Genomic DNA, 18,793 nt, shown 5'->3' with positions numbered 1-18,793 from the left:
GCCTCGTGGAGGCGGAGGGGGGCGCCATCAGGCTCAACTGACAGTTCTGTGCAGGGGCCACCAACGAGGCGGGCGGGCAAGCAGATGAGCGGCGGACAGGCGGCGTGGCGCAGAAAGCAACACTTTCAAGGAGCGAAACCCTGTCCTGACACAGGCACACACACTCTCTCTCTCCCACTTTGACATCCTCTTACGCGACATCACTTGACGACGACAGCAGTGAGCAACGCCATGTCAGCGAGTGTATCCTCTGGCCCCTCGACGCCTTCGTCTGCCAAAGGGCCTAGCAGTGTCAGCGGCGTCAACGCTCTCAAGGCCCGCTTCGAGACACCCTCATCGTCATCATCCAAGTCGGGGTCGTCACCTTCATCATCCGAAGCATCGAAGAGGTCTCATGAGGCGACACAGAGCGGCGTCTCTACTCCAACAGTCCCCTCGCCCAAGCTAGCTCGAGCCTCGCCACCTAGTACACCACCCACAACATCAGATGTGGACCCATCGTCCCACACCAACACCACCATGTCCCCTTCACAGGGCGCCGTATCTCTTATCGATCCTGAGACCATGATTGAGAATCCCTTCGGCCAGGATGGCGCTACAACTCCTGTCGCGCGCTCAAGCTCCTTCATGACAGCAAGCACCAGCGCGGCGGCAACGGTGCCACCTAGCCCGACTTCGTCAAGCCAGCGATACTCTGAGGTCAGTCTGTCGAGTCCCGCGCCTGATCAGAGCAGCTTCGAAGACGCGCCGCAAGGCAAAAGATCGACGATCACGAGCGTAGCTGGACTGCAAGAAGACGATGGCGAAAGCAGCGATGGTCCAAATGGCAAACCGCGTAGTTTGCCAAAGGGTGAAGTTGTAAGCCAATCTTCTTCATCGTCCACCATCGCCCCCAACCCCACCTCCGCCTCTGCCTCGGCCTCCGCTCGCTCCTCACACCGCGACTCCGCGCAGCTGAGAGAGCGTATGCGCTCTAGACTCGAAGGGGACGAAGGGAACGGAAGTCGTCGGCAGAGCCAGCAAGGCATCGAGAAGCTGCGTGAGAACTTTGAGAGGCTCCATCAACAGCATTCCAGGACGCACAGCGCTGCCTCGGCGACATCGGCGGCGACCGCTTCAGCTGCGGACACAGGGACAGGCGATGGCGGCTACGGCGACGGCGATGATGCAGATACGACGCCTACTGAGATGAATGTGGGAGACGACGGAGTCGATTGGGACTTCTGGGGGAGGGTCATGGGGAGTGAGTCGGCTCGCTGCTCACAGCATACGTGCAATGAGACAACTGATCTGAGTCTCTCGCCCGCACAGACTATCACGAAGTCGCACAAAACCATCCTCAAGATCTCAGCCGCGCAATCCAAGCGGGCATCCCCGCTCAGCTCAGAGGCCTCTGCTGGCAGCTCCTCTCAGCGAGCAAGGATGAGGAGATGGAGCTCATCTATGCCTACAACATGCGGCAAACGAGTCCGCATGAGAAGCAGATCAGAAAGGACTTGGGAAGAACTTTCCCTGAGCAAGAATATTTCAAGGATGGCAAGTGAGTGATGCGCAGCGAAACTGAGAGCAGAGGGAAACTGGAGCTGACGGCGCGACTCTCCTTGGCACAGGGGCGTAGGGCAAGAGAATCTTTACAATGTTGTCAAGGCTTACTCGCTCTATGACGAGGAGGTTGGATACTGCCAAGGTGAGAGTGCGTAGCGTTAGCTCTTTCACGGCTGTACTGAACCTCGCTCCACGCCCGCGCAGGCATGCAATTCATCGTCGGCCCACTACTTCTCAACATGCCGGACGAGGAGGTCTTCTCAACTCTGGTCAGGCTAATGAAGAGCGTGCGTGCCATCGCGGTTTGCGACACTCTATCCCGCGCATACTGACATCTTCGTCTTCCTCATCGCCCTCAGTACGGTCTCCGCGGCCACTTTGTCCCTAATATGCCGGCTCTTCAGCTACGCCTCTTCCAATTCGACCGTCTTCTCGAAGACACGCTCCCCCTCCTACATCGCCATCTGGTCCGGCACGGAGTCAAGACGAGCATGTACGCGAGCCAGTGGTTCATGACCCTCTTCTCCTACCGCTTCCCCCTCGACTTCGTCTACCGGGTTCTCGACTCCGTCTTTGCAGAGGGCATCGAAGCTGTCTTCCGCTTCGCGCTCGCCCTCATGCGCCGCAACGAGGATGCTCTCATCAATCTGTCATTTGAGCACGCCTTGGCCTACCTCAAGGGTTCAGATATGTGGGATGGATACGAGGTCGCAAGCGGTAGCAATGACGCCTCACCGCGCTACGATGTGGACTCCTTTGCTCGAGAAGCTTATTCGGTGCAAATCTCTCCCTTCACTCTTGACGGATACGCCGCCGAATTTGAGGAGCAAGTAAAAGCAGCGAACGCGCACCGACGCGAAGTAGAAGCCCTTCGCCTCGTCAATCGCAACTTGGCAGCACGAGTGGCGTCACTCGAGGAGCAGCTGCAGCAGAACCAGACAGAGCATGTCGATCTGGTGAAAGATGCAGTGATGAGCAAAATTGCGAAGGAGGAGATGGAGGAGGAGTTGATTCGATACAAGATGCTTTATGCTGAGGCTAGCTTGCTCGCTGATCAGCAAGCCGGGCAGCCTAGCTTGGCGTTTGGGCACGGTGGAGGGGCGAGAGCATCCTCGTCATCGGCTTCGTCTTTGGCTGCAACGCCGACCCGAGGAAGAATGGTAGCAGAAGGGAACAGCGGCGAAAATGGCGTTGGCGGACGCGGCAGTGAACAGAAAAAGGACAGCGTCAGGGGTGCGGTAAGTCCCGCCAGCCGACCAGCATCGTCGACGGATGCTTGGGCATCGTCGTCGTCAGCAGCGCCAACAGCGGATATGTAGCTCGAACCGAATTCATCCACGACCATGTCGACAGGTACGGCTGCGCCGTCCACCATCTACATACCGTTTTCGCGCCCTCGTACCTTGTTCTGAGATCACCTTCGCCAGAATCGCCGTCCCCGCCACCATCATCCATCATCGCATTTGACTCGTCACATTACTCGACGCCGCGCAGCCCCACTCACGGCTCCTTGTTCCTGAATCGCAGCCGCTCCCACTCTCGGCCGCGCTCAGCATCTGCGTGCCGCTTGAAGAGAAGCTTTGTCGTCGCTCTTCCGACCATCACAAGAGCGAGGGAGCGCAGCATCCTAATTCTGTACAGCTGGCAGGCCCCTCCTCTTCTCATCCTGAGCCCCCTCTTCACTTGTTGAGCTCCTATCGGCTTCCTCCCTCGAGAGTTGTCACCGTCATCAGTAGCCTCGCTGGCGCTGCGCACCGCTGCCTACGCCCCGAGCGCGCTCATCGCCAAAGTGGTTTGCCGCCAAGTCAAGCGGGTATTGCCCCCTCGCCCTTCAACTCAACTGAGCTGAGGTGGCGCCCTTTCACTTCAGTCGGACGCTCCTCAACGATTCGACTCTATCACCGGGTCAATTCGGTCGTTGCCCCTCTCTTCAGTCACCATACTCCAATGCCTCCTGAACGAGTAAGTCCGCAGAGCACACTTCAATGGCACGGTTGAACACGCTCACCAACACTGACATTGACCGTACGCAGCGCTCTCAGACGGGCTCGAGCCCGGCTGTGCGAGACAAGTTCTCGTCGGGTAGCGCAGCGGCCCTCGCGCTTTCCAGCAGGAGGACAGGCGAGGGACTGAGCTACGACGAGCAAGTCACGCGCGAGCTACAGGACGCTGGTGGTACGCTCCTGTATCAAGAGCCTCGACCTGATGGAGGGCCACGTCGGCCGATGAATGCCTTCTTGGTGAGCACGTACGACTGTCACGAAGCTGGATAACCTCAATGCTCACTGCTTCCTTCCTCTCCACGCCGCAGATCTATGCCCGCTGGCGACGTATGCAAATGTCACAGGACACAAGCAAGTTCCCCATCCTCCTCCCCATTTCCGACTCCGAGGATCCCAGCAGCTATGTAGTAATGTCCGACGGCACCAAGAAGCGCAAGAAGGGTCCCAAGCCCTCCGACATCAGCGCAGCCCTTGGGGACGAGTGGACGCGCCTTAGCACTGCAGCTCAGCGCCCCTTCCATGCCAAAGCCAATGAGCTGAGGGCAGAATTCGATGCTGCCAATCCGGAGTACAAGTTCACGAGGGGACCGAAGGGGGCTGCAAAGCAGAGAAGGCTGGAAAAGCAGAGGCTGGCCGCCATGGGGAACGTCGAGGTGGGTGGAATGGCGGAAGGGATGTACGCGATGGGGGATGCTACACCGCAGCACTTGCCTGGCGGTAGGAGACGCCAACTCAGCGATCTCTCCTCACCGCCAATGTCTTTGACCGCCAGTGGTGCTTGTGCAGCCTACTCACATCCAGGCCAGGTGCGCTATCACTACGATGAACAGCATCACCAACAGCAGCAGCGATTGCTCCACCTTGGTCAGCTTCCTCAATCCCAGCAGCATCCATACAGCGACAGCCTACCAGGACGCCGCCTCTCCCTGGCCAGTCAAGGGCGCTCTCCAAAGTACCTCCAGCACGCTCCTCAATCACGCGTCACGTCGGTGCCAATGGTTGCAGTCGGTGGCACAATTCCGTCCACACTGGCAGCATCCGGTCAACCTTGGCATCATGCCGCCCCGCGCCCCCTCGCCATGGGAGGTCGCCAGCGCTCACTGTCTTACGGACAGCGCATCAGCTACGTGCAGCACTCCACTGCCAACGTACCCAGCCAGCGCATGCCTCACACGCTGTTTATGAACGAGCGTAATGGCCGTCAACGTGAGCTTGATGCTGGCACATCGTCAAGCTCATTGAAATTGAACGCCTCTCCTGAGGGCTTCCATGAGCGGGTGCTCGTCGACAGCAATGAGTCTTCTTCCGCCTCCTCGCCCCATCAGCAGTCACCTCGCGGACGCCCAAATTTCCCCGATCTGGCTCCTCACCACCGCCATCGAAATCGGATTCAGCCCCACTCCCTCCATCAGCTTGCGGCTCCGAGGTCATCGATTGGCGCTGGCCACATTCAAGACCAGCCTCGCGACTCGTTGGTGCATCCAAGCGGAGGTGGAGCTCTAGGGCTGCACAACCCCGAGCCAGCTCTCCCGCCGTACAGCGGTTCAGAGGAGAACAAGGAGAGGACCTGGCTTGCACCAACCCCTGTGGGTCGCACGCGAGCGGCTTCGATGCGCACCATCTACGAGGGTAGCGGCCCAGGAGCTCAATCGGGGTCGCAGACTCATTGGGCGGCTACTCTACAAGACGAGAGGACGTCGCAACTTCGACGCACGTATCAGGCTCGGGATGAAGAAGAAGCTCAGAGTCCGCACGCTCTCTCCTTGAGGACACGACAGGGCGATGCAGGGACGGAGAGGTCTCAACGATTGCCTCTCGACGGTGGCATGTTGCCTCTCAACGGTGGCATGGTGGGTCCGGCGAGTTATACGCACGCGTACACTCGCGGCCAGGTCCAAGCCAAAGAGACTCTTCGCCCCGATACTCATCAGCACTCTCAGCTGCATGTCTCCTCATCAAATGGTCACTCTCATCCGCTTCTGCCTCAGCAGCAGAATGCTTCTGCTTGGCTTGGTGGTCCGGCCCTAACTACCCAACGAGGCCCTCTCTCGTACGCTGAGCCCCTCAACTTGCCCACCATTCGCGGGTCGCCCGCCAGCATCGCCCGAGACTACTCAAACAGCCAGCAGCTTGCGCCCTTGCTCGCACCTTCCTGGCCGAGCACGCAGAAGCGTCGTCGTCAAAGCTTGTCGATACAAGAGCTGACCGAGCGCTGGGAGAATGGAGCGTCGTCTGCGCAGATGGGCAATGAGTACGAAGAGGATCGTCACAACTCAACCCTTGCTCGCTTCGCAAGCGTGGCTGCGGGCGTGGACTCGCGATGCCAGACGGGCGCGATCACTGCTACAGGTGATCATGGAGGGATGCCGATGGACGAGACTACTATAGCAGGCCAATCAGGCCTGAACAACGCCATTTTGCCGAGCGCAGAGCCCTTCTACCCCGGAAGACCACACCCCGACAGCCATCTTGCCTCGGCCACGCAGTCCGCATCCGCAGCACCTGGCGGGGCAGTCAAGATAGAAGACGAGAACCCCTTCGCGTACAGACCTCCCGATGACTCTTTCGAAGTCGAGAGCGAAGCTGAGCGTGAGGCTCAAGCGAGGCAGTCAGCCGTAGAGTCTCGACGCATCTGCGACGATATACCCGTGCCTGCAAGCATGTCCATGCTCTTTGATGGGACTGCTGACACCGCTGCTGCAGCAGGCCGAGCTCAAACAGCTCACGGCATTCCCACCATCCTACGCGCTGCGGCGAGGGCGACGCTCATGTCTGCGGGCAGCGAAGGTATTGACGGCAATTTCGCTCCAGTGGTGGGGACATCCCACTCTGAGCCGTGGTTCGGTCCGGGGTCTCAGCAAGAGGTCGAAGCTGGCAACAATGCTAATGTCAGCAACGACCCCTGGGTCGCACTTTGGCAGCGCCATAATCAGCAGAGGCAGGCGGGGCTGTTCGGGCATAGTCCCCCCGAAGTTGCCCCGCAGCAGCAGCTGGGATCAGGTTCGGTAGACGTCCCCCTTCTCTCAGCGCCGGCAACAGCTGTCCATCAATCAGCGGGCGTCGCATCCCAGTATCATCCTGCCACGCCAGTCCTAACTCCCAGCTCGTACCATGACGCCATCCAGATGCCCCGCAACGGCGGCAACGACGATCGCGGCGAGGGTCAGATTGATCCTTCTCACCTGACAACAGCGCACTACGATGCAGCGCACGTACTCCACTTTTGGAAAACACCACCCACGCAACAAGTGCCACTGCAGCCTGATCGCTCCTCGATGAATACCGGCCTCAAGCCGACGACGGCCAGCGGTGCCTCCGAGCCTACCTTGACCAGCCCGTTGACCAACGCCCTCCAGCTAGAGAGGAACGACCCAGGAGAGGCCGAGAAGAGACTAGCGGCGAATCACGAGTTGGTGAAGAGGGCTGTGGAGGACGTAGAGAGGGGGCAGACTTCGCCAGGGGTTGGAGTCAAGGAAACCATCATGAGCTCAACAGGCATACATGACGGCCGACCGAAGACGACGGGCGCGATGAATGGAAGAGTCAAGAAGATGCCCGAGCTCCAGCTTGCCTCTGACGAGCACGACGGCAGAGACAGTGGGGATGACGGTGATGACGAGGACGAAGATGAGATGGTGAATGTCATTGGGGGCGAAAATGGCGAGTCGAGCTGCACAGCGTAAGACTTGGAGCAGCAGGTGAATGCGAGACAGGTCTCGATCTACCCGGTGGAGTCTCATCGCCCATACATCTCGACTTCTTTTCCTTGTGCTCGCTATCTTTTCCTTTCTCTTGATGTCGAAGGGTGCAACGAGGCTATCCGCGAGTCAATCATGAGATGCGGTGCAGAAGGAAAGGAAATAGGGAGGCTAGAGAGGGTCCGGTCCCTCGAGCTCTTTGACGCTCGTCGCCGGCCGATTGCCCCGCGCTGCTTGAACTTCGCTTGAGATTCAGATGAGAGCGACACGACGGGCCGGGCTTGGCTTCGACGAGACCAATCGTCCTCCTCCATCGCCCCTGTTCCACGTCTACGAGTTGAGTCGACTTGCTTCTTCTTCCTCTTGGTCAATACCGTACCTGTGACACATCGAGGTGGTTGGTCTCGGCGTAGCCTTGTCCCCCTCATCTTGATTACGCCTCGCTGCAGCACGCTGGCTAGCAGACCAGCGCCCACTCTGGCAGCGGTAGCATCATCGCGATGCTCGACTCGTCATCAACGTCGACTCGGCCATCCTACCTGCATTCATCCTCGACTCCTCCGCAGCATACACTCGTCAGCATCAGAAATGCCATTGCTTCGGAGTCGCAACGCATCCGAGTGCAGGACGAATCGACTGGCCAGTCCTACGAGCTCGAGCTAGGAAAGGGGACGCCATACCCAGAAGGCTTTGGAGGAGAGGGTGACGACGATGAGGGAATACGGAGGGGTGCAAGAGGCTCTCAAGAAAAGGGACCTTCGCCTGCTCTGGCACAAACGAGTGCTAGTGGCTCTGTCAAGGGCAACAGTCGGCCAAGCAGCATCAAGGCTTCCAAGCTGCAATCCGTCCTTCCCTTGTCCTCGTCATCGCCATCGCCGAGCAATGGCACACCCACGCAGAATGGCGATGCCGCAGAATCAGGCCGTAGCAGCGCTCAGCAATCGCCGTCCCAAGGCTCGACGTCGTCGATGAGGATGCTCAGGCTGCCAGCCATTGTCAGGAGCAGGCATTCCAATGTCAATTCGGTCAATGGTGCCGGTCAGAACGAAGCGCCGCAACAGCACGAGAAGCCACAGAGCTCCAAGATGAGCACTTTCCTCCCAGGAAACGCCACCAAGCTATCTCGCACCCCGACCTCGCCCATTAGTCAAGGAGGCGCACAGCTCCAAGAGCTCAACAAGCAATACCACGACACACTTGCTGCCAATCAAGCGCAATCCTCGTTGCAGCTCGGTCGTCGGACAAGCAGAGAGACTCGTTCTAGTCGCAGCAAGGCGTCGCTGCCTGCCAGCCAAACCTCCAGCCCTTCAAAGAAGGCGTCTCCCTCGGGCGTCAAGGCAGTTGGTGCGCCCGCTTCGTCCTCTAGCGCTTCGCAGCAGCCCAAGATGGCACACCAGCCTATCCCTCCTCAGCCGCAGTTCGTTGCCTCGCCGCGACACTACCCAGTCATGAGCGAGCTTCCACCTTCACCGCCGCTGGAGGACGACCTCACAATCGATGGACAGGCCGGCAATGAAAGCACGAGTGGTCAGCTTGAGGCCGTCATGGCTGGAGGCACGGCGGCGGTGACGGCGGCGGCTCCTCTGCCCATGATCGACACCAAGAATGTCCCTCAAACACAGCGTCCGAAGCGGCTACAGGCCCGTCGACAGCCATCCGAAGCAAGCACGGCCGAGACAGTGTACATGAGTGCCGACGAGTCCGGGAGCAGTAGCAAGATTGGCGCTGACGGCGAGGATGAAGACGAAGAGCAGACACCGACAACACCCAAGCAGAGATCTACCACTCTGTCCGGCCTGTCCGCGCAGCTGTCCAGTAGCCCCACTAGGATGACGGGCAGCAACAGCGCTGAGCCTCTCCGACGCTCCACCTCCCCATCTCCTTCAGGACCAATGGCTGCGCCTGGCCAAAGTCGAGCCCTGAGCTCCTCTCCGCCCAAGAAAGGGCTGCTTCATCCCTCTTCAGCACGGCCTGTCGGTCAGGAGAGAAGTTTCTCCACCTCTCCTTCCTCAAGCAGCACCTCCCGCTTCCAGCCTTTGCGCCGCAACACGGCTGACTCGACCAGTAGCTCGCACGCCGATTCAGCCACATTGAATGGAACAGGCTCGCGATCTGCAGCCAGGCGTCCTTCTTCCAGCGGTGGCATCACGCGACGCATGTCGAAGGACATTTGGATGCCTGGAAAGGGGCCGGAAGACGGCACAACGTCTACTGGTACTGCTGCAGGAGACAAACTGACAGCCAGCCCGTCTAGTCACGCTTCTCCCCTCCCTCCCTCTACTTCCATGTCTATGAGCTCTGGCGGACCCCTCAGGACGGGTGATGCGGGTTTCGATGAGGAGATTGCCAGGCAGGAGGCCTTGATTAGGAAGAGAAAGGAGAGGGCACGGAGGGAGGAGGAGACTGGTAAGGAAAGCCATAAGACAGAAAAGGGAATGGAGAAGGGTGGTGCGGCGGTGACTGGCACGACTGGTGTCAGCGGTGGCATGGTCGGCATGCCTGCCCTCAAGAGGGGTATGTCTGGCTTGGGCAAGTTTGGCGCCGAACGGGCAGCAACGACTTCCGGTCCCCTTTCTCCTACAGGCGCCGCTCCAGCCATTGGTGGTACGTCCGTCTCAGACGGACGACCGGGCACAGCGGCCACCTCAGCCCCAACGACCAGCTCAGCAGCAGCCGGAGCTGTAGTCGCCTCCTCCTCAGGCGGGACCGGGACCGCTGCCGCTCCCGCGTCTTCAGCGGTGGCAGAGAATGCCGCCCGGGAACATGTCGAGCCCAAAGCGCTCGTAGGCAACATCATCAACGAAGGCCACGTCAACTACGTTCTCATGTATAATATGCTCACGGGCATCCGCATCGGAGTGTCGCGCTGCCAAGCCAAGCTCAAGCGCCCGCTTCGAGACGAGGACTACCAGGCAAAGCACAAGTTCACCTTTGATATCATTGGTAACGAGCTGACACCGTCGGCCAAGTATGACTTCAAGTTCAAGGATTATGCGCCGTGGGTGTTCAGGGAGTTGAGGGAGTACTTCTACCTCGATCCTGCCGACTACCTACTCTCCCTCACAGCCAAGTACATTCTGAGCGAGTTGGGCTCGCCGGGCAAGTCTGGGTCCTTCTTCTACTTCTCGAGAGACTACCGCTTCATCATCAAGACTATTCGGCACTCGGAGCATAAATTCTTGAGGCGCATCTTGAAGGACTACCACGAGCACGTCAAGGCGAACCCGCACACGTTGCTGAGCAGGTTCTACGGCCTTCACCGGGTCAAGCTGCCTCATGGGCGGAAGATTCACTTCGTGATCATGAACAATCTGTTCCCCCCGCATCGAGACGTGCACGAGACGTACGACCTCAAGGTGAGCAGCGTATGCGGCAAGAACTCAGATACAATGTGCTGACCACCCTGCCTCTCCTCGCCCACCTCCACAGGGCTCTTCATACGGCCGCGAATACCCCGAAGAGAAAGCTCGCACCAAGAAGGGCGCAACGCTCAAAGACATCAACTGGATCCGACGCCGTCGCGAGCTCGAGCTAGGGCCAGAGAAGCGCGGTCTTTTCGAAGCGCAGCTGCAGAGTGATGTCGCTCTTCTCAAGCGGCTGAAGATCATGGACTACTCGCTCCTCATCGGGCTGCACGACATGCGCAAGGGAAACTCAGAGAACCTTCGTCAAGAGGCACTTCAGGTCGTCCAGCCGTCCTCTACGACTGCGGGCGCCATGACGGCGAAACAGGCAGAGGCGGCGCCTAATGGTCCTCTGCCGAGCCCTGCGGTGGGCGGGCCTGCGCCTACGGGGCAGACAATGACCGGGTCGACGTCACATAGCGCATTTGCGTCTGCTGCGGCGGCGAATGGCTCAGCCCATCCGCAAGTGCCAATGCATCTTCATCACCCCTACCCGCCCTCGCCCATGCCTCGCAGGGGAAGCACGACGACGATGGGAACCAGCGGGGACGAGGACTTCTACGACGCTGAGACGGGCTTACAGTCTCCCGCCCCTCCAACTGCGACCGGCACTGCCTCGAACACTGCGGCCACAAAACGCTCCTCGACTCAAGCCGCGCCCAAAGCGGCCAAGTCAACCGCAGCGACTGCTGGCGTCCAGTTGCCAGCATACGACCATTCTGAACGACGTCACTTCCTCTTCTACCAAGACGAGGGCGGTTTCCGTTCCACTGACGCTCAAAACCAACCAGGGGATTGGATCTACTATCTGGGCATCATCGATCTTTTCACCCCTTACAATGGGATCAAGCGTGGGGAGAATTGGTGGAAGAGTATCGGCAGAGACTCAAGGGGTATCAGTAGTGTTCCGCCGGGCCAGTACGGGGATCGATTTGTGCAGTTCCTCAGCGCGGTCTGTCGGCCAATGAGGTGGAAAGCATTGCCTAGGGGATTTGAGAAAGTGGGTGAGATGCCCGTGATTGAAGGCACGGGGAAGGGTCCGGAGGAGAAGGAGCAGGAGAAGAGGTCAGATGGGATGAAGCCGCCGCAGATGCAGGAAAAGGTAGCGCCCCCTCTCCCTGCGACTGACGCCGCTCCCTCGGAGAAGATTGCAGCGGCGAGTGACGGCCTCGCGGAGAAGGCGTGACGAGAGGGACGATCACTATACGAGGCAAGGCTACAGCTCCCTCGTCTCTGTTACGCCACAGTCATTACGTTCTAGACGTGTAAATACCAGCAGACATGATCGCTTGACTTGGCATCCGAAAGCAGGGTGAGCTGCTATTGCATTGATGGGAATACGAAAATGCGAGCTGCTGACCTGCAAGCTAGGCCCTCTACTGTTCAGCCCCACCATGTCGCTGCCCAGCCCCGCGCGCCTGACTCTGCCCTGTCCAAAGGCCCGTGTAGTAGCCAGCGTAATACCAGCTCATGCACATGGATTGGGTCTGCTCGTCCATCCCCGGTAGAAGCGAAGCGGCTCCCTGTTGCTGCTGCTGCGGCGGCGTCTGTGCTGTTTCTGTATTGGCGCCATTGGCTGTATCTGTCGTCGCTGGCGGATTTGCCGGAGCGGCAGCTACTGAAGGAGCTGAAGGTGCGGGCGCTCGGCCAATCTGACACCTCGTAGCCGCCACAGTAGCGCAGGCTTGCTGCCACGCTGCATTGCCTTCGAGACCGATGGATGGGGGTATGTACCGCTTGGGAGCGGCGCCGTCAGGCATGACGCCGGTGGTGATAGTCGAGCTCGTTGCGCCGGCTGTCGTTTGAAGAGGCGTTGCCTGTGTCTGCGATGCATTGCCATTGAGCTGCTGACCCCGCCGTTGAGCCTCCTCTTGCTTCTTCTGCCAAGCCAGCAATGCTTTCGCCTCCCTATTGCCTTGCGAGATCTTGGCAGCCTCCATGGCCTCTTTAGACCCTGGCGTAGGCGCTTCGTACCAAAGAGCACTCTTCTTGCTTGATTGCCCCTCTTGCTCTTCGTGCTTGCGAGCTTCGGCCCGCCTAGAGTGGAAGATGAGGTACTCGGCCTGAGCAGCGTCCCAAGCTGAGACGAGAGCAGAGTCGTCCCATACTTCGTCATGCTGCAGGACTCGACCTGACGATGAGGACGAGAATTGAGCTAGGGAAATGCTGAAACCGTGTTGTGCTTGCCATGGCTCGTCCTCGTCGTAGCCGTCCTCGTCGCCCTCATCGTCATCATAGTAGTAGAAGACTTGCTGCCCGTCTTCTTCCACCCACTCGCCTTCGCCTTCGGGCTGCGCCTCGTCCTTCTCTAATGCTTCCTCAGCTTTGCCATTGCTGTGTACTTTGGCAGGTTCTTCTATCCTAACCTTCTTTGCGGGTTGCTTAGGGCCCGTCTCCGCCATACCACTTCGCGCAGCAGCTTCTGCCCTCTCCCTCTGCCTCCTCTTCTTCCTCGCCCTCTTCTTGCTCGAGTAGCTCTGCTTCGTCTGGCTGCTAGCATCCGGATGCGGAGGACCTGGAGACGATCCCGTGCTTCCAGCGTCTTCATCATCATCGCTGTCTCCGCCGAGGCCACTTGTGCTCATGTCGTCGAGGCCAGTTGGGGCAGCTAGGGGAGCCGTCGCCGGTGCTGCGCTCTTGCTCGTCGAAGGCTGGGATGACCCGCTGGCTCCTGATGCGGCGCCATAGTCTAGATCGTCGTACGAGACGACTTGGCGTGGCATCCTGCTGAGCGCACTCGTCGAAGAGAGAGTGGGTGGATTGAAGTGTTGCAACGTCGTGTGCAACGCAATCCACTTTCGAGAAAATCAATCTCAAAAAGGGCGGCGGACTGAGCGAGCGAGTCGACTCGATGAGCAAGAGACGACGCTCGAGCCAAGCAGCCGAGCCCGTCGAGACTCAACCTTAGCCTTTCGATCCCCTCATCCTCACGGTCATGAGTAACGCTGGCGGTGGCTCCTTCTTCTTTGTTCGCTCGACGGACAAATCTGCGCCGTCGTCTTCAATTGCTTCTTCCTCCTCTGCTGCCTCCTCCTCCTCTTCCTCCTCAGCTGGCAGCTCCCGTCGTCCATCTCGCCGTCGTAGATCAAAAGCATCTCCACCAACAGCCGCCTCTCTCCTCCCCACCATCCCGGATCTGCGATTTGAGCAGTCTTACCTCGCCAGCGTAAGAGGATTTATTCATGAGTTGAGCCCAGAGCAGGCCGAGAGGGAAAAAGACGAGGCGGTCAGGCGTGGGATGAGGAGAGGAGAAAAGGAGGCGCACGAGGGACTTGATGGCTTGGTTGTGGCTGGTAGGGTTGGGGATGATGATGATGATGATGATGACGAGGTAGATGAGAAGGCTGGGATGGGCAGAGAAGCAAGGACACAAGCTGTCAAGAAGGAAGAAGGACATGGCGAGCCCGAACTTTGGATAGGCAGATTGAGGATTGATTGGTGCGTGGCGCCGGGTTCCTCCTTACGGTATCAGAATGGCGCGGCTCGAGCACTCCTTCTGCTGACGCCTAGCATCTCTTTGCACCACTTGGCCGCTCAGGCTCCCCCTCCTCCATCTCACCCTCCGAGACCAGATATTCTCCCCACTGGTACAAGGAGCAATATGGGCAGTGGTGGGTACCTTCCTGGGCCAAGCGCGCAGCACTGTACGAAGTAGCGTTGCAGCTTGGATGGCCGCCAGACGACGGAGAACTTGGGCAGACGCTGGCGGTGCGACGGGTTTGAGAGGAGCAGGGATGAGAACCTGAGGCGCAAGGCAAGAGGGCAAGGAGTCGCTACTTGCGTGGGTCAGAGAGAGTGGACAAGGGACCAAACTCAATGCACCATCTTTTTTTCGTATACGTGTCTCGTTGCGTTGCTCAAAGAGAGACAGGGTGATTCGCCAGGTATCTCGGTGGCTCTCTACCTCCCAAAAGTGCACCGTTGCTCCCCCTGCATCGCTCAACTTGCTACGGCTCCATCCCATCATCCTCCTGTCCCTCCTTCACCTCCGCGCCCTCCCTCTTTACCCGCTCAGCACTAGCCGCTAGAGAGGGCATGTGCTCCATCATCGGCGTCTCAACCACCGTCTCATCCGCTACAGCGCTGCTACCCAAGCTTGTATCCGCAGTTGCCTCTGCAGTGGGTGGGAGAGGGGCGACGCCGGCAGCGGCAAGGGTGGCTCCAGCATCCTCGCTGCTCTTTCTCCTCCTCGCGCCCGACCCGGCCTCACTGGGCGTCCCGAAGGAAGGCTTCACGTCCATCCCGATGATATGCCTCAGCAGATCAGATAGGGCCAAGATACCCACAAGCCTGCCGCGCCTTCTCAAGCGAGGACCAGACTTCTCCAGCTCCTCCTCCAGCGCCAGCGACGACGTAGGTAGGGGCGCTGCATCCTCCGGCTCCTCATCCGGCTCCACGATGAGCAAGCGATGCACCCTCTTCTTTCTCAGCAGCGCAAAGATATTCGCCACGGAGTCTTCTGGGGAGCAAGCATAAACTCCTGGGAAGTCCGCTGGTCTCCTCTCCAATGCCTGCCTGATGGTGAGATCCAAGCTCTGATACGCTCCCGACCGGACGAGGGTGATGACATCGACGGATTCGTACATGTCCACTGCGTAACCCTCTTCGTCCAGGATGGGCACCGCGGAAATACCGTGCTCCGAGAACATGTGGACTACGTCAAATACGGTTGTGTTGAGGGTCGCGGTGTAGAGGGGGTGGTGTGGGTTCGTCGATGGGGAGGATGGGGAGGTGGTGCGCGGAATTGAAGTAGGGCCAGGTGTCGGATTGGGTAGGGAAGTGGACAAGGATGCTGCATGTTGTTGTTGCTGTTGTCGAGAGGCTGCCGCCGCGGCGGCTGCGCTGGCTAGCGGGCCCTCTGAGTGTTCTTGTGTCGGTGTCTCGTCCTCTGGTACTCCGGGGGCGACGGGCGTGCCCTCTGCCACGACGGGCGGTCCAGCGCCCGCAGTCGACGTGTCGCCGGACGCTGAGATCCCCAACTTCTCCTTGGCCCCAGCAACGGAACCGTCATCCGTCTTCTCGCTGCCTCTCCTGCTGCCCCCACTTACCGCCGAACCTGGGCCCGTCTTGACGCTCGCCACGAACGTCCCCAGGTCCAAGTATCTCAATGACCGGTGCAACGAGGCCGTCTCTCGACAATTCATCGCAATGAACTTGAGTACACGGTACTGTGTCAGCACGCTAACCACCGTCTCAATGCCCGTCTGCTCGTCGTGGTCCAGCAGCGGTAGACGGCGGGCGTGGGTCTTCATCAGCAGCTGGCAGGCTTCGAAAAGAGGCCGCAGTGGGTGGCAGGAAAGGAGTGGCGGGGGAGGGACAGCAAGCTTGGCTTCGATGTCCCTCAGCCCTTCAAGCCTGAAGGACTCAACTTCCGCCTTTGCTGTCTCGTAGGAGGAGTGGTGGTAATAGTACTGGATCAAGTGGATTATGTCGTTGACTGTCAGCATGCCCGCGAAACCCGGCTTGACGCTGCTAGCGGGTTTTGAGGAGGATGAAGAGGATGCCGTGCCACTCGTCATAGCAGGAGCAGATGCTGAGACTGGCGGCGATTCTGCCTTCTCTGGGTCATCTCCCGCCGCTCGATCCGACGACTTAGGCGCCGGTATCGAATGCCACAAGGGGGCAGAAACGACGCTAGCCCCCCACATAACATCAAGCGCAGGACCAACGACGAGTTGAGTGTCCAGTACGATGAGCCTGAAGCTGACAGGAAGCACGTCGTAGGTACTCCTCGCCTTGAGGAAGTGGCGGATGCTCTCTAGCGCCAACGCATGGCGATCACGCGGTCTGCGAGGGCGATTGGTGTGAGAGGCTGAAGCGCGGGTACTGGCGCTGCGTACGCTGCGACTATTTCCAGCGGCGATCGATGACGCCATTGACGAGGGTGCAGTGAGGGGCGTGTGTGAGGCTGAATGCTGGTCTCGCTGTTTGCGGCGCAGCGAGCCTGGGCGGGAGAGAGATGCTGATGTTGACGACGTTTGGTGGGAGAGCTGCGATGATCCGGCTGTGTCACGAGTTGCCGAAGACGAGGCGGCCGAGTTTGGTATGTCCATGATTGTATGCGCAAAGGAGAGCAGAGAGATTGGGCGAGGACGAGGATCAATCGTGCGAGCGGGTCAGGCAGTGCCCTGTGCGGCCGCCCACTGCTACTGTGTACCTGACAAGGTCGCCGGGAGAGCGGTCGATGCGGTCGTATAACCAGCGTAGCGCGAGTCGGACGCTGTGGATGCTGAGTCTCAGAAAATGTCGCAGTGAGACGAGGGAAGCTCAGACGTTGATGGTAATGATGAGGATGGCTGGAGCGATATGCCGTTGTGGCGGCGGAACGACTGGACGCACGGACAGACAGACACGAGAGTGAGGGAGATGCGCCACGTGGCAAGGCTGGTGCTCGTCAATTGGTGGTGCGTCTTCGATGCGTCGAACAGGGCAGGAGGAGGCAAGGCGTCGTCGTCGTCGAAGGACTTGCGTTGCATGGAGACAGACAATGGCAACCAGTCACCAGCGTCATCACCGTCGTCCTCATCCTAGGCTGGCCTCGTTGCTGCATTCAATGACGAGCCTGTGGCCCTGCCGCTCTGTCTGGCGGCCGCATCGAGGCCGACGGCGAACACGGGTAACTCAGGCGGTTTCAACGAGCATCATGAGCTCGAAGAAGGCTGTTTTCATGAGTGCTGATCTCGAGGGCTACGGACAAGCTGTTCGAGACAAGGGTGGGAAGAGTATGGCTATCTCGGAGTCGTGTGAAGATCTCGGCGACCAAAACTGACGTTGACACGGCAGCTGACGCCATGCTCCTTCCACAGCGCTGCTCCGTAATCGCGAAGATCATCTCCATCGCCGTTCCTTTGTGTCAACGCTGGGCTTCATTGCAGAGACAGTCCAATGTCGTTCAAAGCTCGTCAAACGGCGATCCTCAAGATGCGCGCGCCAAGCCACGACGGACAGCTTTGTACGGCGACTACCCTGTGACGTCCATATTCAATCGCCGGCCTGCCTGCCTGCCTGGCTCTCACGGGTCTTTCACTCAATCGAACACGCCCGCTGCCTGCCTTGTGCTCGCCTGGGCAGAACGCTTCCTCGACTCGACGCACGTAAACGGCCTTTGAACGTCCCGTCGCAGCGATTGATGGAGTATCTTTTCTCAGTCGATCCATCATCGAATCGACGGCTTACCTGTGCGATGCTACTATGCGAGCGTTTCTTGGCTATTTGTTTGGCCCCTTCCTCCATCCCTCTGATGGCGAGCTGAGCTAGATCACTAAACAAGCGACGTAGCTGCTGATGCGCTGCGAGCGAAGCAGAGGAAAGAAGACACAGCAGCAGCAGCAGCAGCAGCAGCAGCGGAGCGGGTCCAGAAGGGAAGAGACGAGGGGGAGAACAAAGGGCAAGGAGGACGAGGGCTCAATATAGTTGCTGACCGTCGTCACTCGCTCGTGGATGCTCAAGCACAGCACAGTCATTGACAAGGTCCAGCAGCAGCGCAATGCGGTGATGCTTCGCAGGTCCTGGTTGTACCATTGCTCTGTATCTCTCCTCTTGCCATCTACTAGCTCGTCGCTCTTCTCAATGTTTGAGCTCGATGTGGGGGTCATTGTCAGAGGCGTGCGTTCTCTGAAGCGGCAAAAAATGGCTCGCGTCGTGCTGCGTCGTGCAGAAAGAGGGGCAACGGACGAGGGGCGAGGGAGGGGCGTGAGGTGGACGACGAGGAGCAAGAGAGCGGAGGGTGCGCCGCTCGCCTCGACTAGGGAGCCTCGGTCTGTTTGCCTGCGCTCGCTCGTTAAGTCTGAAGGGGGCAAGGGCGGGCGGCGCCTGCGTCTGCGTCTGCGTCTGCGTCTGAAGCCTGGCCCGCTTTGGCTGTGGCCGCCATCCATCGCTTCTCGAGACGACGACGACGACGACGACGGCCGACGACCTGCATCCAAATCCATCATCGCGGGCGTCCTGTCGTCAACAGCTCCTTCTCGCCGGTGTTGTCCTACCTACCTCTTCGTCTTCACCTCGACTTTTCTCCGCCTCAGCTGCCGCTCCCCTTTGATAGTGCGGGCGTGTCCTCTGTGTGTTGATCCTACGCCCAGCCCCGGAACCCGTCGCTCTTTTCAAACGCGCCATAGCGGCCAGGGGCCTCGAGCAATTTCCACTA

At 59.3% G+C, this 18,793-nt stretch overlaps 8 protein-coding genes across 8 annotated transcripts; 5 read left to right on the top strand and 3 right to left on the bottom strand.

Annotated features, from left to right (window-relative positions):
* The first annotated feature begins 142 nt into the window (after window positions 1-142).
* On the top strand, window positions 143-2,941 carry BDZ90DRAFT_232132 (RabGAP/TBC). Its single transcript, XM_025506136.1, has 5 exons — window positions 143-1,243; window positions 1,312-1,540; window positions 1,611-1,687; window positions 1,750-1,832; window positions 1,905-2,941. The coding sequence occupies exons 1-5, from the start codon at window positions 232-234 to the stop codon at window positions 2,862-2,864; spliced, it is 2,361 nt and encodes a 786-aa protein (XP_025362348.1). The 5' UTR covers window positions 143-231; the 3' UTR covers window positions 2,865-2,941.
* A 551-nt stretch (window positions 2,942-3,492) lies between these two features.
* Window positions 3,493-7,395, top strand: BDZ90DRAFT_279506 (hypothetical protein; the record flags this gene model as incomplete). The annotated part of the gene is made up of 3 exons (XM_025509185.1): window positions 3,493-3,507; window positions 3,579-3,785; window positions 3,857-7,395. The coding sequence occupies 3 exons, from the start codon at window positions 3,493-3,495 to the stop codon at window positions 7,229-7,231; spliced, it is 3,597 nt and encodes a 1,198-aa protein (XP_025362347.1). The 3' UTR covers window positions 7,232-7,395.
* Window positions 7,396-7,551: 156 nt separating this feature from the next.
* On the top strand, window positions 7,552-12,126 carry BDZ90DRAFT_232131 (SAICAR synthase-like protein). The gene is made up of 2 exons (XM_025506135.1): window positions 7,552-10,602; window positions 10,676-12,126. The coding sequence occupies exons 1-2, from the start codon at window positions 7,747-7,749 to the stop codon at window positions 11,834-11,836; spliced, it is 4,017 nt and encodes a 1,338-aa protein (XP_025362346.1). The 5' UTR covers window positions 7,552-7,746; the 3' UTR covers window positions 11,837-12,126.
* BDZ90DRAFT_170598 (hypothetical protein) lies at window positions 11,932-13,559 on the bottom strand. Its single transcript, XM_025503686.1, has 2 exons — window positions 12,336-13,559; window positions 11,932-12,179 (listed from the first exon to the last, which is right to left on the bottom strand). The coding sequence occupies exons 1-2, from the start codon at window positions 13,371-13,373 to the stop codon at window positions 12,027-12,029; spliced, it is 1,191 nt and encodes a 396-aa protein (XP_025362345.1). The 5' UTR covers window positions 13,374-13,559; the 3' UTR covers window positions 11,932-12,026.
* Window positions 13,480-14,497, top strand: BDZ90DRAFT_170559 (hypothetical protein). The gene is made up of 2 exons (XM_025503685.1): window positions 13,480-14,088; window positions 14,189-14,497. The coding sequence occupies exons 1-2, from the start codon at window positions 13,586-13,588 to the stop codon at window positions 14,394-14,396; spliced, it is 711 nt and encodes a 236-aa protein (XP_025362344.1). The 5' UTR covers window positions 13,480-13,585; the 3' UTR covers window positions 14,397-14,497.
* Window positions 14,498-14,597: 100 nt separating this feature from the next.
* BDZ90DRAFT_246160 (CBS-domain-containing protein) lies at window positions 14,598-16,526 on the bottom strand (the record flags this gene model as incomplete). The annotated part of the gene is made up of 5 exons (XM_025507538.1): window positions 14,598-14,762; window positions 14,886-14,949; window positions 15,004-15,442; window positions 15,707-16,122; window positions 16,297-16,526. 5 exons carry the CDS (start codon window positions 16,524-16,526, stop codon window positions 14,598-14,600), a joined length of 1,314 nt encoding a protein of 437 aa, XP_025362343.1.
* Window positions 16,527-17,129: 603 nt separating this feature from the next.
* Window positions 17,130-18,207, top strand: BDZ90DRAFT_232128 (hypothetical protein). Its single transcript, XM_025506134.1, has one exon. The coding sequence runs from the start codon at window positions 17,442-17,444 to the stop codon at window positions 17,757-17,759; it is 318 nt and encodes a 105-aa protein (XP_025362342.1). The 5' UTR covers window positions 17,130-17,441; the 3' UTR covers window positions 17,760-18,207.
* On the bottom strand, window positions 17,687-18,347 carry BDZ90DRAFT_170548 (hypothetical protein). The gene has a single exon (XM_025503684.1). The coding sequence runs from the start codon at window positions 18,243-18,245 to the stop codon at window positions 17,904-17,906; it is 342 nt and encodes a 113-aa protein (XP_025362341.1). The 5' UTR covers window positions 18,246-18,347; the 3' UTR covers window positions 17,687-17,903.
* Window positions 18,348-18,793: the final 446 nt, after the last annotated feature.

Source organism: Jaminaea rosea (assembly GCF_003144245.1).
Source record: "Jaminaea rosea strain MCA 5214 unplaced genomic scaffold BDZ90scaffold_6, whole genome shotgun sequence".
NCBI lineage: Eukaryota > Fungi > Basidiomycota > Exobasidiomycetes > Microstromatales > Jaminaea > Jaminaea rosea.
This window is presented reverse-complemented; position numbering and strand designations above follow the sequence as displayed.

Coding starts and splice junctions, on each gene's coding strand:
- BDZ90DRAFT_232132 (XM_025506136.1), top strand. CDS start 232: ATGTCAGCGAGTGTATCCTCTGGCCCCTCGACGCCTTCGTCTGCCAAA. Junction 1,541..1,610: donor GAATATTTCAAGGATGGCAA/GTGAGTGATGCG, acceptor TCCTTGGCACAG/GGGCGTAGGGCAAGAGAATC. Junction 1,688..1,749: donor GGAGGTTGGATACTGCCAAG/GTGAGAGTGCGT, acceptor ACGCCCGCGCAG/GCATGCAATTCATCGTCGGC.
- BDZ90DRAFT_232131 (XM_025506135.1), top strand. CDS start 7,747: ATGCTCGACTCGTCATCAACGTCGACTCGGCCATCCTACCTGCATTCA. Junction 10,603..10,675: donor ACGAGACGTACGACCTCAAG/GTGAGCAGCGTA, acceptor CCACCTCCACAG/GGCTCTTCATACGGCCGCGA.
- BDZ90DRAFT_170598 (XM_025503686.1), bottom strand. CDS start 13,373: ATGCCACGCCAAGTCGTCTCGTACGACGATCTAGACTATGGCGCCGCA. Junction 12,180..12,335: donor GCAATGCAGCGTGGCAGCAA/GCCTGCGCTACT, acceptor CCGCAGCAGCAG/CAACAGGGAGCCGCTTCGCT.
- BDZ90DRAFT_170559 (XM_025503685.1), top strand. CDS start 13,586: ATGAGTAACGCTGGCGGTGGCTCCTTCTTCTTTGTTCGCTCGACGGAC. Junction 14,089..14,188: donor GGCAGATTGAGGATTGATTG/GTGCGTGGCGCC, acceptor TTGGCCGCTCAG/GCTCCCCCTCCTCCATCTCA.
- BDZ90DRAFT_232128 (XM_025506134.1), top strand. CDS start 17,442: ATGCTCCTTCCACAGCGCTGCTCCGTAATCGCGAAGATCATCTCCATC.
- BDZ90DRAFT_170548 (XM_025503684.1), bottom strand. CDS start 18,245: ATGACCCCCACATCGAGCTCAAACATTGAGAAGAGCGACGAGCTAGTA.